Consider the following 20,811-nt stretch of genomic DNA (forward strand, 5'->3'; position numbering starts at 1 on the left):
AGATTATTTCATAAAAATATGCTATTACATTAATGGGAGAAAATATTATTTTATTTAATGTTTTTTATGTGTTCACACTTCATTTATTTGCTTCTTAATCTATATCCTTACTTGTTTAATTTTGTAAAGATCCTATTATAGTACAGCATAATTGTATTATGTTTCACCAGTAGATGCGTACACACGTATTATGCAAAACTGTTTGTGAACACCCTGTTTTGTGTCGAATGGCGTTATCCTTAGGGATTGCGTTTTGGTAATTATGTAGATATCCAGCAGTAGCTTATGTGGTACAGAACGCTCTGTCTGCTCTTGTATTTGGGGCGGCAAAGTTTGTGTTGGGATTATATTCACGAATTTTGATCATGATATTACAAGTATTAGTTACGTGCAAGAATTTCGTGTCGCAAAGCTCAATTTGTTCAACACCTTGTCGTGATACAATTCCCAATGTTTAATATTTACCGTTTTACTTTACTTGACGCCAGCATTTTTATTCCTCCATATTTTATTCATACCTTCCATTAATTATTTTTAGCTCTACATGATATGGAGCGTTTAATTCGTCTGAGAGTATATTTTGTACTATGCTCTATTTTATTACCCCTTATGCTTATATCAGTCTACTATTTAGTGAATTAGAGTTTAATATTAGAAGCTTTGTGAATAGAAAAGTAAATGAATAAATAACAGAAATGTTGCCACTAAGATTTTTATAAACAAAAATAAAGTGACAGGGAGTTCACAGAATCGGAATTATTTCGTGAATATATCTTTGTTTTTATTGTTTTGCATTTTATTGTTTTATTATGGAGTCAGTGGAGTTTAAGAAGGGCGCGACAGCAACTATGGCTATTTGCACCCTTATCTAAAATTGTTCACAAAACATAAAACACAATCAATACAATAACCAGAGAGATAAAAAGAACTAAAAAACGTTGTCACAGTAAAAACGAGGTACACAAATGCAGTATCAACTTTATTTTGGGTTAGGAATATGGTTTTTTATGCAAGTAGCTCTTGTTGCTTATTAGCTAATGCTCTTCGTTTATTCACTTGCAAATGTATTACACAACACTGTTGCGAGATGGCAGCACGCATAGGCTTTGACATTTGCAGCATCTAGCTGAAAATCTTTGAAATTCGTGTTACTCTATAAATGTAACTTTTTCTTATTAATTATAGGCCTATCTCGAACAAAAACGTATTCAGATCATATATCCAGTAAGAACAGGTTGTTCATTAGAAGTTAATTATCAACTTCTGCTACATTGGAGGCACCATTGGGTAGAATAAAAACATATATATACACACACAGAGTGAAAACATGCATCGTGCTCGAGCTCTCTACATTCTGATTATTTGTTCAAAACTAATTACAAATCGTTACACAGCTTCTAAATTGTGACGTTTATTTTTAGAGAAACATAACTTTTAATTGCGGTTAATATTTCTCAACGAAGTTATTTCGTTACATATTGTGGGTGTAATTATGGCACATGGTAAATAGCAAAGGTTACTTTTGACCAAATGACACAAAATTTGAATACTTCAACATGCTGTTAACTTTGGGTGCCTGCAACATTCGATTTCATTCATTCATTCATTCATTCATTCATTCATTCATTTATTGTATTCCATAGATCTTACATGAGCAATGAAGCTTTAAGATGTGGAACATGTCAACATTTTACAATATTACAATTACAATTTTTACAAATTTTTATAGTTTTACAATTTAGTAATTTTCTACAATTTTTACAATGTTGTACAATTTTTTTACATTTTGGCGAGATGTAGTGAGATGAAATGAGGTCCGAGGATTCGCCAAAATATTACCCGGCATTTGCCATTTCGGTGGGGGAAACCTCGGAAAAACCCAACCAGGTAATCAAATCAAAGGGGGTAATCAAATCAAAGGTGTTGATGCCAAGGACTCGCCATAGACCATCCGGCTTCAGTCCCACGGCTGTGGAAAACCTCGGAAGAAACCAAAGTCAAAAGGGGGATTCAACCCAAGCCCGAACGCAGCTCCGGATCAGCAGCCCAGCGAGTCTGCCGACTGAGCTACATCGATGGCTCTACTAAAATTATACAATACAAAGCCAATCAGATTATTAAATTTACAAACGCAAACGATCATTCATAAGTTGAGCTATATTATAATACAAAACAATTTAATTAAATTTAAGTCATAAACAATTCAACCAGTTGTGATATACAGAAATTGATAATACATATCATGCAAACTACTTCAAATTACAAACACAAACAATTTATCAGTAGAGCTATATAGATTACTATTCATTTTAAAGCATATACTATTCATCGGCCAAAACTATACAAATATATACAATACAAAGTAGCATACTTTCATTAAGCTATACAAATTTGTGCAATTAATATCAAGTAGATTAATTCAATTTATAATCATAAACAATTCATCAGTTGAGCTATACATATTACCATTCAATTTACAGTAGGTCTGTATACAATTCATCAGTAGAGCTACACAGACTAGTAATCATTTTAAGAACATATACAATTCATCAGCCAAACTATACAAACATATACAATCAAATTAGTTCAATTTACAAACTTATTTTCGTTAAGCTATACAATTCATATGAAGTAGATTAATTCAATTTATAAGCTTAAACAATTCATCAGTTGACCTATACAGTATACTATTCAATTTACAGTACATACAATTCATCAGTTATGCTAAACAAAAAATACAATACATAGTAAACAGATTAAGTCAATATAAAAACATATTTTAGTTGAGCTATATAAAATTGTACATGTCATTTAAGTAGAATAATTCAATTCACAAGCATAAACAATTCATCAATTGTGTAGAAGGTATGAGTATGTAGAAATTTGGTTAATTCTTTTCTGAAACTTTTCTCGTTGTTCTTCAAATCTTTAAGATAATTAGGCAGTGCATTGAAGACTGTTATACATGAATAGCGAACTCCTTTTTTAAAACAGCTTAGACTAACAGAGGGTAGATGAAGATCTGATTTATGTCTTGTATTAAAATGATGAATGTCTTGATTAGTATTGAATTTATCTTGGTTCTTAATATACAGCATCATTAGGGAAAGAATGTATTCACAAGGTAAAGTCAAGATTTCTAAGTTTCGGAAAATATTTTTACATGAGGTCCTTTTATGCACACCGGCCATTATTCTTATAGCTTTCTTTTGTAAAACAAAAACGTGTTTAGCTTCAGACGAGTTACCCCAGAATATTAATCCATATTTCATTACAGAGTGAAAATATGCAAAGTATGACATTTTAAGTAAGTTTATATCACCAATAGTAGATAAGGATCTTAATGCATAACAGGCAGAGCTCAATTTACGAGTAATACATTCTATATGCGTTTTCCAGTTCAAGTGATTATCCAATTCTAAACCAAGAAACTTTGTGCTTATAGATTCTTCGAGATGAGTTCCATTTAATCGAATACTGTAGGAAACCTGAGCACTATTGTGTGTACTAAATTTGACTGCACTGGTTTTATCAACATTAAGTGCTAGTTTATTTGCATGGAACCATTCATTCATTAGATTCAGCACTGTATTAGAAGTGTTTATAAAATGATCGTATTGTTTGCTTGAAATAATTACACTTGTATCATCTGCAAATAAAATTACATGGGATGAATTGTTTATGGTCAAGGCTAAATCATTAATATAAACTAGAAACAACAATGGACCTAAAATTGACCCCTGCGGAACACCATGTTTAATATTTCTAAATTCTGAATAAGTAACTTTATGACTATTTGGTACATTTATTTCTACTTTTTGTTTTCTATTTGATAAGTACGATGTAAACCAACCTAACATCTCATCTTTAATACCATAAAACTTCAATTTTTTTACTAATATACTATGGTCTACACAATCAAATGCTTTAGCCAAGTCACAAAAAATCCCACCTACATGTAGTTTCGAATTTAATGAATTTAGTATTTCATCCACCAAACTAAAAGCAGCATTCTCTGTCGATTTTTGTTTTCTAAATCCAAACTGTTCTAAAACTAATATATTGTTGGACTCCAGGTAATGATATAATCTATTATACATAACTTTCTCAAACACTTTTGAAAATGTTGTTAATAATGATATGGGTCTGTAATTAGCAATAGTACATTTATCTCCCTTTTTGTATATTGGTTTTACTATTAAATATTTGAGCCTTTCTGGAAAAATACCACATTGCATTGACAAATTGCATAGATAGCTTAACGGATGGGATAATATTTCAGAACAAGCTTTCAGAACTTTACTTGGAATTTCATCATATCCAGAGGAATATTTTGTTTTTAGTTGTTTTATCACATGCATGATTTCTGCTGCGGTAGTGGGAATAAATTTGAGACCTAAAAACTCAGTGTTAAATGCATCAGTTAGGTAACCAAGTGCAGCATCTTCTGCACAATCTTGAATGTTTAAGTTCTGAATAATATTTATATAGAAGTCGTTAAAATGATTTGCAATTGATTTTGGGTTATCTATTTTACTATCATTGATTTTAATGCAAGTAATATTTTCACTCTTTGAATATCGATTAGTTTCATTTTTAATAATATCCCAAATAGTTTTAATCTTATTATCTGAATTTTGTATTTTTTCATTCAAATACATTTTATTTGCATCTTTTATAACTTTTGTCAAAGTTTTACAGTAATTCTTGTAGTAATTAAGAACATGAGGATCATCACTATTCCTACTCATTAAATATAGATTCCTTTTTCTAGCACATGATATTTTAATTCCTTGAGTTATCCACATGTTTTTACTTTTACATTTTTTCACCACCTTGACTGGAAAACATTCATTGAAATAATTCGTAAATGTAGTGAAAAATGCATTAAATTTAGTATTAATATCAATGGTATCGGTACTATATACATTTTCCCAAGATTCATTTTGTAGACATGTATTTAAATGATGAAGAGATTCAGCATTTATAATCCTTTTTTTTATTTTTAGATTAACACTTTGGAATTTTTCACTCATATTGAAAACACTTAGAATTTGTGCATCGTGATCAGACAGGCCATTGACTAATGGTACTGTTGAATAGGAATTCAATCTACTTTTATCTATAAATATATTATCAATGGCAGTACTACTTCCAGCTTGTGTTCTGGTTGGAAACCTTGCAGGATAAGAATACTTAACTCTTAGTATTTAAGAAATAATTTGTTCTACTGCAGAAATGATAATAGAATAATGGTAATAATTAATCAAGATATACGATTTTAATAAGTAGGTCTATATTATTATCATGTATTATTTACAATAATACAGTTTTATCACATAATTACATATTAATAATTTTTTTATTCTGCAAAAACATCTTCTGTTCTTCATGGTGCATCTTTACGAGACATGTATTAGTTAAGAAATACACTCGCACAAAATGAATTAGAAGTAAAATGCTACAAGCCTAAACTTAATATTTATATAGTCAGAGATTAGTAATGGAGTAATACAAGATCCAGCAGACATCAACGTTGCGCACTAAGTATAATCCACATGTAAATTTATCAGCTTATCACAATGAGATTTCTATAGTCTGAGGGATATTTTGCTTAATTAGACAGAAGGACAATGCTCATTGTTATACATTCTCGGAGATATTCATTAACAAATTACAGCGACGGTGAAACAGACTACATTAAAGCGTAATTAAGGCAACAAAAGTTATGAAATGTTACATATATATTCTAGATATCACATTAAATATAAATAAGCCGTCACTAAACAAATTTTACACTTAATATAGAAATTGGTTTCAAATTGTATAACAAACATTATCAAGTTAGTCGGTGAATAAACACTGAATGTACTTTCAGAGACTAGTATTTAGATCAATTGTTACAAAATGTCATGGCAGATTTCAAACAGCTATAGGAGAGCGTTTTTTAACGGGTGCATGTCTAGTACGTATGTACCTTTTGGCACTAGGCCCCTCAAATGTAATCATACGTGGCAATCATCTAGGCCATGGAGGATTTTTTTTTAAGAAATCCTGCCTTGCACTTTACCAATTATGGAGTGTTAGAATACTAGTGATGTGTGAAAATAGATTGCTACTACGATATGTAACATTGTTTTTACTATAGACTGTTGTTGATCTGTAAATCTGTTCACATTGGCAGTGTTGTAAGTGAGCGATACTTGGAATAGAGTTCGCCAAGAACAATGTATACACTCTTTGTTAGACTGTATCGGGATATTGAAATTGTTAATTTTATTGATTTGAATTACGAGTATGTTGTAGTATGGTTCTTCGCTCAACAGATGTCGATACTTTCATCACGATAGTGAGAAAACAAAATGGCTGGAGCACCCTTGACGTTCGAGTAGTGAAAGTGGATTTTGAAGTGGTTTATGAGGTTTGATAATGCCGTTGAAGTGCAGTGTCGTCAGTGGAGGCGGGAGTACTAAACAGAATCCCCAACCCGCTTAATAATTAATCGAATTATTGAAGTTTGAATCGCATGGAACAATTTGTGATATTCACAAAGGAAGATCGAGAAGACCGCGTACAGCTACAAGTCCTGGAGAAGTGTACCTCGAAATTTTACGCACATCAATTTTACCAGGTGTACGTGCGCTTTATGGAGCTGATGATGAGGTCTCCTACCAACGAGATGGGGCGCCACCACACTACCATCTAGCCGTACGAGCTTTCCTGTATTTTAATCTGCAGGGACATTGAATTGGACGAAGAGGGCTCATTGAGTTCCCCCACGGTCGCCAGATCTAACCCCTATGGATTTTTACTGGTGGGTAGGCCTAACTGTGAAAGATCAATTCTATCGACGTAAGTTGCGCACACTGGAGGACCTTCGCCAGGAGATCACAGCGGCATGTGCAGCGATCTCCATTGAAACATTGACCGACATAGCTGCGGCTACCGCTCGTCGTTGCGTTATGTCTGGTCGACAACGGCGAACATTTTGAACATATAAAGTAACGATGTGTTTAACTGAAGGCGGTACTACTTGTGTGATCAGTATTTAAATGTAAAACAAACACATTATAAATAGTTTTCGTTCCTTGATGAGTGTATACATTTTTTTTGACGGACTTTGTATTTATAGTAGCGTTATAGAGCTTAACGATCCGTTTGCGTTAGTCCTACTTTCATTTGATTGTTATTTTTTACACCAAGTTCTCTATTTGATCCTTTAAAATAAATTCCTAGTTTTCATTGCCTAAGTTACAAGTAGAAATATTACAGAGAGCAATAGATGTACACAGAATCCAGCAAAATAATTATTCATACAGTAATAAAGATTTTGTCTACCTTCATACATTATAGACAATTCAAACAGGATTCCTGCAGTAGATGCCTGGACACGAGTAGAAAGTTAGCACCGCATCTGCGAAGCATAAAAGCTGCTGAACTACGTCACTGCTTGATCTTTAGTTATGTGCGACTGCTTTATTGCAAATACAATTGAATTTTTAAACACCATGTATATATTACTAAACTTCAACGTGCAGACGAAAAATATCACAGTATTTTTCCTCTATTTTTCATCGTCATCTCGTCAGTACATAAACTGTTGTTACTCTTAGATGGTATGAATAAGGTAGGCTATTAGTTTATGACACCAATGATTCTGTATCAAGCTCGAATACTGTACCTACTGAGGCGCAATGTAGCATCTGAGTTCAGGAGTTACATTGCAAGCCGGAAGATCACGGGTTCGAATATCTAAAGAGTCATATATTTTCTGCATTGGTCTAATCCTTCTTTCCATCCTCAATTTGGCATTGGGATTCTCGCAAATGTTCACATATTTGTATTAATTTCTCCTTTGATAGACGCGGCAAACACGTATGACTATCATCCCTACTGCTACTAGTGCCAATGCCTGAAAGAGCTGAGAAAATTACTATCCTGTGAACCTCTGTGACTTTTATCTTAAACAGAGTCTACTCAATGATTCCGTAACATTTGTTCCGTTATATCCTGCAGAAGTTGAAATTATTCTTCTTGGACTTCAGGATGTTCCCGCTTCTCAAATGTGACCACTATTCCATGGTGAGAAAATCTTGTTCTTTGTTCTGCTTCTTTCATTTATAACATTTTTGTTTTCATATATTGCACTATTCAAATCATGCGAGTAGATTTTTAAGTTATTTCGATACTATCCTAAATCATTTTAGAGAATATATATTGAAGTGTGCTTCTGACCTTCTGTACCTACATTTTCGCATACAGTGGATTAATATACAGAGTTTAGTAGCTATTAAAAACTGATCTAGGACTGCTACGAGAATTTTACACTGTTTTTAGATCCGGAATCGTACAATGTTTCAGAGTTTTTATCGGCTCTATAATCATGAAAGATGAAGGGATGGAAATATTTTGTTAGACTCGTTGCAATGAACTGTCCAGTCCTGGACAATAACTGTTGGTACGAGACTGAACACACAGTTTCTTCCCTTTTTCCCGTCTTCTGTGGAAATGTTACGGATACATAGCTCCGAAACTGTGGATATTTCTGCATTTGTGACATAGAGAAAAAAAAAACAAAGCTGTCACCACGTTGAACACTGTAAAAATCTCATATCGTACTTCATTTTTTAGGTTTCTAATGAAAGACATATTTCGTAGAGAAGAACTCCTCTTTCACCTTCATGCAACATCGAAGTTAATTTCTAGTCATCCTTAGTTTTTCGTGCTTGCCTTGAATATCATATTCGCGATTTTAAATCCTGCAGAGATTACTAGAATTTTAAGATACGATTTTAAAGGTGATAGAAATTAGTAGCACCGCTTCCTTCGGAATGGAAGTAAAGCAGGATTTATAGTGCGTAAAGAATCTTGTCCTCAAATATGCACATAAGCTTAATAACAACAAAGAAATTAAAATAATCTCGAAAAATTACTTCAAGAACAATGGAGCAACTATTCGTACGATTATCAATTATTATGCTAGAGGTCTGCAATTAAAATTCATCAATAATTGTAATTGATTAACCAATATTTCGCATTTACCATATACAGATCTGTGAATAAAATAACGAAAATATAACAATTAAAATCATTTCATTCTAATATAGAGAAATGGGGAAGAGAAACTGATACGATAGATGTGTTAATGTTCAACTTATGAATGTTATAGAATATAATAACATTTATGCCATCCTAGCATTATAAACAGGTTGTTACTACATCGAATAGCTTTCATAATTGGCTTATTATGGCGTGCGTGACGATAATAGCAATGACGTATTCGTTATATGATGTAATACCGGGACTCTTGGATCGGGATGAATGCAACTCGTCTGAATAATATCTTCTACGCGCCGTGTAACAAGAAATTAAATGTAATATCACACAAAACAGTTCCGTGGTTCAGAGAAACTATATTAAAAAAATAAAGGAGCATTTGTAACATAACCTGCAAGGTCATCCATTTGTCTTTATTCAATGTCAATGCCAGGTGAAACTAATCGATACGAACATACGAAGACAATTTGTCAGCTACGGATCCCCAATTTCTTTCATAGTTTATTTCCTACAATTTATAATGCTAAGATGCCATAAAGTGTTGTATCCAACTCGTGGATAATGTTATTATGGCACTCGTTAATTAGAATAGGTTTCTATTTAATTCATTTTCCTTAGTTCTCTTAGTGGCTTGTGTGAAGGAAGGTGTAAAGAGTTTTAACGTCTGTCTATTTGTGTAACGAGACTATACTTACTTTTAGAATTGCACAGAATAAGACCGCAAGTGCTTTAATAATTTCATTTCTTTTAATAAATGTCATAATGATTAACAATAAAGAAATAGTATAATTATTTTAGTCCATATATAATTTTCAGTATACCTTCAATACCTACAAATAAATATAGAATAAATATGGAAGTCTTACCTTTAACTTATTGCTTGAATATAGAGGTAAATTCTAATTAATTCAGACATATTAATGTAGCTTCTAATGGCACCTTCCTTGTTGCTTAAAAATGCAGTGTTGTAAAATTTACAACTGTTGCCTACTTTTGTCATAAAAATGTTTGTAGAACTGATGTAATATTTGTTTAAAATAATAACACGTATTAAAAATATGTTATCCCCTTTGATTGTGTAATGGACTAATATCACTAATCAAAATGTTGTAGAAAAAGATTCATTACGCAACTAGGTAGGTAATGATGCACATATTACGCAACTAGTTCGATAATTATACTGCTATTACCTAATTCGTTACGTAATGTGAACCACACATTAATTTAATTAAAATGGAATTGATTTTATTCATTACAAACATTAGGATCAATATGTTCACAATGAACTTGGCTTTTCGCATGCAGATTTCTCACTAAAATATGCCTGCATTACATTATCCGACACACACTCTACATTTTTCTTCGAACACCAATCTTCAAATTTTTTATACTCAACTTCGTATCTTACGCGGAATTGCGATGGTACCAAGCATTCAGTTCCAGAATTTGCAGCATTTTCCTTTCTTGAACTCATTTTAGCAATGTTTGTTTATTTCTTCTTGTACTATTATAAACAAAAACCTGCCGTGTTCAAAACTAATAATACAACCATAAACGAACCCGTCTCTCACAAGAAGAAATTAATAATAATAATAATAATAATAATAATAATAATAATAATAATAATAATATTACACTGCCGAGGAAGGAAACGCATCACTTTAATAAATTTGAAATATGGAACCATAATACAAATTATAACATTACTGTGTGCTTCTATAGACCTGTTTGTGTTAGGTAAGTGTTAATTCATGTTTTGGGAAGGTAGGTAAATATACCCACTGAGTGGTTTGTGACACCCTCTTTGTCACTTCTTGTCCCTCACTCTATATTTATTGCTGTACCACTAAAATTTACAACAGTAAACTAAACACAAGCAGCTACAACAAAGTTACCATCCTATAGTTTTTCCTTTTGCTTGTAATGGAATTCTGTGATATTGAACTTAGTTTTAAACGACATGTAAGAGAGTTAAGTTGCCGTTAAGTCCAGAGAACGCCCAATAGGTATACATTCCTTCCCAAAACATGATTTAACACTTGCCTAACACAAACAGGTCTATAGAAGCACACAGAAATATTATAATTTGTATTATGGTTTGATATTTCAAATTTTTTCAAGTGTTGCGTTTTTTTTTTTCCTCGGGAGTGTAATACAATCTCCTCTCCAAAACAGAGAAGTTCAAAAACTAATAAAAATAATATGATTTTATTAATTTTATTTAAGAATATATTTTTTTCTAATCAAAGTCGATAAAACATTGTACGATATACTTATCCTAATTTCATATTACAATACTCGTCTGGTTATCAAACTCGGTCTGCGGCCACGTTTGACAACTCTCCAATCTGAAATCTTGATTTGCATAATACACGTCACTGTTCTTTAACAGAAAACCACAATTTAAGTCACACGGAGTTAGTGTGCACTCGAAGTTGGTTGCTTGGCGGTTGTCAGCCCACTTTGAGGTCTGTGGATATAGAGGGAAAAATTGGATCGGTGTCGGGTAGAGTTCCCGGGTAGCTCAGTTGGTAGAGCGTTGATACGTTAAACCAAAGGTCCCGGGTTCGATCCCCGGCCCCGGAACAATTTTTCCCTCGAAATTATTCAACTCTCCAATCGTCTATTGAAATATGAAATGTTACGATACTCATATCGTCAATACGATGCTCATATCGTAAATAACTATTATTTTCGTTCTAAGTTCTAAGGCGTGTGACTTAAATCCTAGATTAAATTAAAAACTAGTGAAATGTGAGAAGAGAAGCGACTCACCCACTGTGAGGGGAGGGCTCGAACAGCAGGCGATCAGCAGTAGCAGAAGGTTCCACGACGTCTTCATATCCCGCTACATGGCGGCCAGCTACAGCTGCCCGTGACAACACACCAGCTCTGCAACCCAACATGACACGCCACTCAGCCAGTGCGATTCTCCCACCGCAGTACAAGCAGTCGTTCTGGGCTTTCCTCACAACTTGGGAAATTATGCATCAAGCTTTACTCACACTATGGCCACATTTGAGAGGACGAAGTGAGTCTTCAGGCTAAAATTGTGTTCAGGACAGGCTTGCAGGGAACAATAACAGGACTAGGCATTTTAACTTGGCTCTTGGAGGTTATTTTATTGCGCCGATGGGCTTCATCGTCATTCTCTGTAGGAGGAGAGGAAGGTAATAAAATTTGTAGACGCCCATACACAAATGTTTCTCAGTCTGCACATGTCGCCTCTAAAATCTCAACTTTGCTAGACCAGGTGTAGGCAATGACATTGGCGCCAAACTTACTGTAAACCCCTAGGTGTTGCTTTGAAGCCACAGCCACACACGACACGAATATTATTTCGTTGCCAAAGCGATGCTCTGTGTTGCCGGAGGTGAAAACAAACCCGCTATCGTGCAGAAACCACGTAAAGGCAATCCCTCCCAAATATCTCATCTAATATTTATCCAAAGATCCCAAAAACTTTGTCGATACCAAAAAATTCTTTACAAATTCATATAAATATAAAATTAATAATTTTTATACTGATCATAACTCTACTATATCACGAACGTGTAGATATTTGAACGAATATTTGTCGGATTTTGCTTGATGAACCTCAAAAATGAAAATTTTTCAAGTGTCTTTGAAATACGAACTATTTAATTCACATCGCTCAACAAATAAGTGAAGAATCGTTAGTTTTACGATGCCTTAGTTTATTTTCAGACATCTTTTTTACAGTTTAATTGACACCTATTATTATTATTATTATTATTAATATTTTTATTATTATTATTATTATTATTATTATTATTTTGTTTTATACCTTTTACGAGTTGCTTGGTTATTGAATTTCAAGATCCACCTTTATTAAGCACTACTTCAAGTCTTGTGCCTATAATTTGAGAATGAGAAAATTATTTAATGACACTATTATTATTATTATTATTATTATTATTATTATTATTATTATTATTATTATTATGTTTTATACCTTTTACGAGTTGCTTGGTTATTGAATTTCAAGATCCACCTTTATTAAGCACTACTTCAAGTCTTGTGCCTATTATTTGAGAATGAGAAAATTATTTAATGACACTTATTATTATTATTATTATTATTATTACTACTACTACTACTACTACTACTACTACTACTACTACTACTACTACTACTACTACTACTACTTTTATGTTTTATACATTTTACGAGTTGTTGGTTATTGAATTTTAAGATTTTTTTTCAGCTTCAGTCTTTATAATATTTTAATCGAATCACCTTTATTAAACACTACTGCAATTCTTGTGCCTATTATTTGAGTATGAGAAAATTGTTTAATGACACTATTATTATTATTATTATTATTATTATTATTATTATTACTATTATGTTTTATACCTTTTACGAGTTGCTTGGTTATTGAATTTCAAGATCCACCTTTATTAAGCACTACTTCAAGTCTTGTGCCTATTATTTGAGAATGAGAAAATTATTTAATGACTATTATTATTATTATTATTATTATTATTATTATTATTATTATTATTATTATTATTATTATTATTATTATTATGTTTTATACCTTTTACGAGTTGCTTGGTTATTAAATTTCAAGATCCACCTTTATTAAGCACTACTTCAAGTCTTGTGCCTATTATTTGAGAATGAGAAAATTATTTAATGACACTATTATTATTATTATTATTATTATTATTATTATTATTATTATTATGTTTTATACCTTTTACGAGTTGCTTGGTTATTGAATTTCAAGATCCACCTTTATTAAGCACTACTTCAAGTCTTGTGCCTATTATTTGAGAATGAGAAAATTATTTAATGACACTATTATTATTATTATTATTATTATTGTTATTATTATTATTATTATGTTTTATACCTTTTACGAGTTGCTTGGTTATTGAATTTCAAGATCCACCTTTATTAAGCACTACTTCAAGTCTTGTGCCTATTATTTGAGAGTGAGAAAATTATTTAATAACACTTATTATTATTATTATTATTATTATTATTACTACTATTACTACTACTACTACTACTACTACTACTACTACTACTACTACTACTACTACTACTACTACTATTATGTTTTATACATTTTACGAGTTGTTGGTTATTGAATTTTAAGATTTTTTTTCAGCTTCAGTCTTTATAATATTTTAATCGAATCACCTTTATTAAACACTACTGCAATTCTTGTGCGTATTATTTGAGTATGAGAAAATTGTTTAATGACACTATTATTATTATTATTATTATTATTATTATTATTATTATTATTATTATTATTATTATTATTATTATGTTTTATACCTTTTACAAGTTGTTTGGTCATTGAATTTTAAGATTTTTTTCAGCTTCAGTTGTGTTATAATATTTTAATCGAACCACGTTTATTAAACACTACTTCAATTCTTGTGCCTATTATTTGAGTATGAGAAAATTGTTTAATGACACTATTATTATTATTATTATTATTATTATTATTATTATTATTATTATTATGTTTTATACCTTTTACAAATTGTTTGGTCATTGAATTTTAAGATTTTTTTCAGCTTCAGTTGTGTTATAATTTTTTAATCGAACCACGTTTATTAAACACTACTTCAATTCTTGTGCCTATTATTTGAGTACCGGTATGAGAAAATTGTTTAATGACACTATTATTATTATGATTATTATTATTATTATTATTATTATTATTATTATTATTATTATTATTATTATTATTATTATTATTATTACTACTACTACTACTACTACTACTACTACTACTACTACTACTACTACTACTAGCATAAGAACTGGATTTATAACGAATGAATTCTTATTCGAAATCGTTAAAAGAGTAATATTCTTACAACGAGAAAAATTGCATGTTTAGTGTTAGAAACTGAAAAGCTAAGGTCTACTTTCTAATAAAACATATGGAATTTTAATGCTTAAAGATCACACTACTTCCTGTTGTTAGTATTATCACGCACGTAGTGGTATGAATTCAGAGTAGCGTCCCATTTCTATGACCCTCCCACCCAGTAACAGCATGTGATCCGCACGAGCCACGAAGACAGATGCTGGACGTATCAGAATTGAAACGAGCGCGCGGTGTGAATAGGAAAAATGTCACCGCATTACAAAGGTTTTTAATAGCTCGCGTCAGTTGTATAATGTGGTTACATTAATATTCTTACTCTTTTGATTTGTAACTCGGCAATGGCTGATGTTTCAATGCAGTGCAGTTTTATTAACAAATGAAGCTATATATTCGTGTTATGACATAAGAGAGAATTGCGAGAAAAATCTCTCTGCGAGCACTGAGGCAAATATTTCTTCTAAATATCTAAATAATGTTGTTAGATGATACATTTATGTCTTTTTAAGCTAACTTTGTATTTAGTAACTTTGCATTGAAAGGGTTTTTTGTGACGTGGATACATCTTTAAATTGGTATTATCTAGGAAATCAGGTAATTATCTGAAAAATTACAACCGACAGCAAAAATGTGAAAATTAGCTTCGATAACTGGAGGATAGAAGCACCTAACATTTTCTTATTTCTCACGTTCTTCTTCCTTCTCACTTTCATATTTTCTCTCACTTCCTTCTTCCTGTCGACCTGGTTGGCAAGTTGGTATAGCGCTGGTCTTCTATGCCCAAGGTTGCGGGTTCGATCCCGGGCCAGGTCGATGGCATTTAAGTGTGCTTAAATGCGACAGGCTTATGTCAGTAGATTTACTGGCATGTAAAAGAACACCTGCGGAACAAAATTCCGGCACATCTGGCGACGCTGATATAACCTCTGCAGTTGCGAGCGTCGTTAAATAAAACATAACATTTTAACATTTCCTTCTTCCTCTAAGCTTCTCCTTACCTTACAATTATTCGACTTAACTTCCCACTTCTTACCTCGCACTTTTTTCTTCTAATAATTTTATTATTTTCTAGCATCCCGTTTTTTTCATCATATTCCGTTTTCTTCTCCATACCTTCCTTTTTCTATAGAGCTCACTCTTTCCTCATTTCTTACCGTTTCCATTTTCCACCCCTCTAATTTTTACCTTTCTACTTATCAGCCATCTTTCTACTCACTTTCTCTTCACCATTATTATTTTCCTTAACTTTCTTGACGTTCACATTTCTTCACTATGTCTTTTTCTTATTTTCCCCTTAAAATCCTCATCTTTAATCTCGCTTTTCTCTTCATCTTTCTCTTTGTTCTTTCCACCTTCACCTATTTTTGCCCTCGCCTTCATTCGTTTCGTCATCCCCGTTTTTTTCTCATTATTTTCTATTGTTTTCTTCTCCAGTCCCTTTATTCTCATTTTTACCCTATGAGTCGTAACACTTAGTTTAGATGGTTAGGCAGCGAATAACTCTAAACTTTCTTCACATTTCAGTTAATTGAGGTACTAATTACGGTACTACATAGGGCCGATCGTTACTCACATGGTTAAGGTGTGTCAATTTTGTGTTGCCTATGAACCAGATGTGACGTTGCTTTGGTAGTCGCCTCAAAGTACAGACGTATGTGATCGAAATGTCACTTGAAAGCAGGCGCGCACAGGGTAATGCAGGAGAACAGAATATGCTGTTTGTGTACAACCACTTCGCTGTTGATATTACATTACTCAACATTTCACAACACCCTCGGTGTCATCCTCCTCTCTGTGGAGCCATGCAACTCATTTAAGTGCCAGATTCGAATATGCTCAGCCCGGAACATGTGTCATGCAACTTGAATGAGCTATCACATTAAATATTGTCTGACGTGCCCATTCTTAGGACTGAATGATTGATTCACAACATAAAGAAACGCGCTACTATTTCGGTACATTGTATGTGATTTTCAGTATAAAATGCGTTTCGTGGAATAGCGTTTCTCTTACTACTTCTGTTATAAATCTTGAGAATTGATAATGCAAACTAGAGGGTAACGACTTAGTAAACTATGTTGGTGTACTCTTGCGTCAATATTCGCTAAGTTTACAGTACTCCCCATTCCACGCTTTTAATTATTCTTCTTCCTGTATCTTCAACCAATGTTGTTTCATAAAAAAATGGGCGTAATTCCATCCTTGTGAAATATTAACGTACTCTCTGTTTACATTACGATAACTAAAAACTTACATTATATTCCTATTCTGAAAAAAAGTATGTTACAGCACAGTTCCAAGTTGATAATGATGTATGACTCATCTCATTACAACACATGAAGATACGCATAATTATAGTAATTTCCTTTATAAAAATGTGATTGAAAGAGTGTTTTGTTATAGCAAAATCAACTAGCCTGGAATTTCTTTCCTTGAAAGGATAGATGAGGGAATGAAGACTATAAAATTTTCTAGTAAGTTTGAATTTTCTGTTGCTAAAAGTTCCGTGATAAAAGAAAGAGTCTGTGAGATGTTGTCACTGATTAAATGAACAGGATAATCTGCTTGCCCGGCGCGACTCCCTGCATTATTCACAAACATTCTTTAGTAGTGGTGGTGGTGGTGGTGGTGGTGGTGGTGCTGGTGGCGGCGGCGGCAGCAGCAGCAGCAGCAATAATAGCAGTAGTAGGAGCAACAAAAGTAGTAGGTATGTTCTTTTTCGCTTATAATGGTAGAATATTGAGAAGTAGTGGAAGTAACGACATTACTAGCAATACGTATGGTAGTGATATAAGATATTAGAGAAGAGCTAATTTTCAGTTAGGAAAATTTATTGCTGAGCATAACTTAGAAATATTACTGACATATCTATAGTTATGGCAAATATTGTGGGAAGAATCCAACAAGAGCGAAAGTAATTGAATTAGTTAATAATATTTTAACTGAAAAAGTAATGGATTTTAATTATATGGGGTATTAATATAAATACAAATAGCTGGTAATACACAGATAAGAGTAGAGGAAGTTAACTTAGGTTTGAGACAAGACTGCAGTATGTCGCCGATTCTATTTAATATATACGGACGAAATATTAAGAAAATGGAAAATAAAAATAAAGAACTATACACACAATTTTAATGAAGATAATTTCATAATGACGATGCTATTCGCTGACGATCAGGTAGTAATGGCAGTACATGGGTTATGGAAAATAAATAAGAACTATAAAATGGGGATATCTGTAGATAAGACTAAAACTATGGCATTTTGTGGCAAATCTCCTGTAAGATCTAAAATAGTAATAGGAAAGAGTATCATAGAAGATGTAAATAAATTTAAATTTTTGGGCGTTACCTTATCTTATAAAGGAGATTATGATCAAAAAGAAAAAATAGAACAATTTAATTACATAAATGGAACAATAAGAAGAACCCTGAAATCAAAAGCTAGAAAAGATACAATTTTAAAATTTTATAAAGTGATGTTAGTGCCCAGTTTACTATATGGAAGCGAAACATGGGTTATGAAAAAGAAAGATGCCTCTAGATTACAAAAAATGAGTTGAAATTTTTTAGAAGCGTAGCAGGTTACAGTGAAATAGAACATAAAAGAAACGAAGAAATAAGAGAATAACTTGAGATATATGAATTAAACAACAAAATAGAAGAAAATAAAAATATATGGATGTCTCACATTTCAAGGATGCAGGAGGACAGAATACCATATAGCCTAAGTTTTGGAAATATAAACCTCGGGGAAGAAGAGATATTGGAAGACCAGCCAAAAGATGGATGGACCAATTTCAGTAGCTGCTACAGGAATCAATTTCCTAATGCATGAAGGATGATGATGATCATGATGATGATTAATATACACTGACAGAACAAATGAGACGGTTCCTCGTATAGGATAAGGAGGTATTGATTAGATTAGTATTTCGTGTTAATATTCTCATATGGATAATAAGTATGGGGCGTGTAAGTAAGTTTCAGAATGTGAGACGGAAGTAACAGGTGGACAGGAAGGCCGAAGGGAAGCTAGGCGGACAGGAAACATGTGTCCAGGCGTGGAGTTGACTGATGAGGGAATGTATGGACTTTGCCTGCGGGTGGTCAGTAAGATGACGCCAAGCCAGGTTCCAAAAGAGATGATCTGGTATATGTCAGAGAATTGTCAGGACGCCGGAAGTAAGGGGATGTTCTAGTTAACGAACAATTTTTGAAGAACGCGTCTTAAGTGACGTAAGTGTAATCATGGCCAATCAGGATTCTTAATAGAGACACGTGATATATAGATAGGAGGGCGAAATTGTATGTTTGGTGGTTGAAAGTAGAGGATAGATTTGGCAGAGACACAGAAGGCAGATAGACAGTGTTCGGAGAGGTCGCACTCCACATATTCTCGGCAAACCTAACTCTGAAGTATAACAATTTACGGACTTAGAATTTTTCAGTGGGTTTAGTAAGAAGTCGTGTGTTGTATCATTATTATAAGCCTGAATTCTTTTCTCATCATTATTATTACATTCGGAATAAATTGTCATCAAGTTATCAACTCTCCGTTATATTACTGGTGTTTTATAGTACAAAATATATAATTACGTGAGCTCAGAAATTAGTCTACCAACTTGCGGGAAGTGAGAGCGAGATATTATACACTTGGACGCGCATTTCTGCTAATCTGAAACGAACACTTAATAATAATAATAATAATAATAATAATAATAATAATAATAAACGTTTTCATAGTTCTTACCAACAACTTCTGGTGTGCGCCTACATCATTTCAACCTACGAGCACGTCTCCCAAACCCCATGTCCCGACCGTTTTTGCAGCTGACCTGGGAATCTCATACCTCTACCGGAGTAATCTCGAGGAGGCTGGCGCCCAAATTAATTAGTGTACATCTTTAATTATTGACATCGACGTGCCTCCTCGAGATACTTTCCATATACGACTGAGCTGGCAGCCGAGGGCAAGGAAAGGCGTCGTGGGCAACAACGACGACGACCGCCGACCGTCGCAGATTCTGGCGTCCCCAACGACCACCGGCGACCGCTTCATATTCTGGCGCACAACGTGGTACGACCGCTGCATATTTTGGCGCCCAACGAAGGCCAACCGCTTCACAAAGGATGTAAATTATGCTCTATGGTACGATTGAATAGACATTAGAAAGGAAGATACGCGAGGAAGTAGGCCTACTCTTAAATTTTATAACTTCACCAGTATTATTATTTGGTTACGAATACTGAACTTTGAATAAATATGTAGCAGAAATTAAAATTTTAGTTATGTGGTAAGGTTCATATTTTTGGATAAACGAAGATATGAGGACATTCCCATAGAATTTTATGTGTTTAGCCTTCTTGTTTAGTCAACTGTCCGAAGACAGACTTCAACCTCGTGACACCAACAATGCATCACTCATGAACCAACCAAGTCCGGAAATAATGTGGTAGGTAGACCAGTTCCTTTCCCCATTGTTTAGCTTTAACAGTTAAATAAAAATACAGAAGAAAATGGCACGAACATGGCAACAACGCAGAAAGAGTCATACTTACATGATATTAAATTATAAACCACCAAAGGACCAAGACGTGTAGGACAACCAATTAAAAGATTGCAGCAAATTACAATAAGGAGTCAGTACAGATATTTAACGATATAAATCATAATGGTGATTTACAATTCGTGTTTATTGTTTAAGATAAGTATGACTGAAGGGTTGATATCAAAATCCGGACAAGTCCAAAATATTAACTTTTCATAAAACGAGGAAAAATATTCCTTACGTTTCTCATACAATATAATAATGTGACATATTTTATACATCTACCAACTTTGGTAAAATGTTTCACTGTTCTCTTTTATAT

The 20,811-nt window shown here is 33.0% G+C and overlaps 1 protein-coding gene across 2 annotated transcripts in view; it reads right to left on the reverse strand.

The window, feature by feature from the left end:
• Positions 1–20,811, reverse strand: part of LOC138693277 (zwei Ig domain protein zig-8-like) — a 977,813-nt gene that overhangs the window by 568,638 nt on the left and 388,364 nt on the right. For both annotated transcript variants that reach the window (XM_069817133.1, XM_069817132.1), the window contains exon 2: positions 11,833–11,949. In XM_069817133.1, coding sequence (XP_069673234.1) covers positions 11,833–11,899 — 67 coding nt within the window. In that variant the 5' untranslated portion in view covers positions 11,900–11,949. The remainder of the gene's footprint in view (positions 1–11,832; positions 11,950–20,811) is intronic.

The sequence above is a fragment of the Periplaneta americana genome, chromosome 17, assembly GCF_040183065.1.
Source record: "Periplaneta americana isolate PAMFEO1 chromosome 17, P.americana_PAMFEO1_priV1, whole genome shotgun sequence".
NCBI classification, from domain to species: Eukaryota; Metazoa; Arthropoda; class Insecta; order Blattodea; family Blattidae; genus Periplaneta; species Periplaneta americana.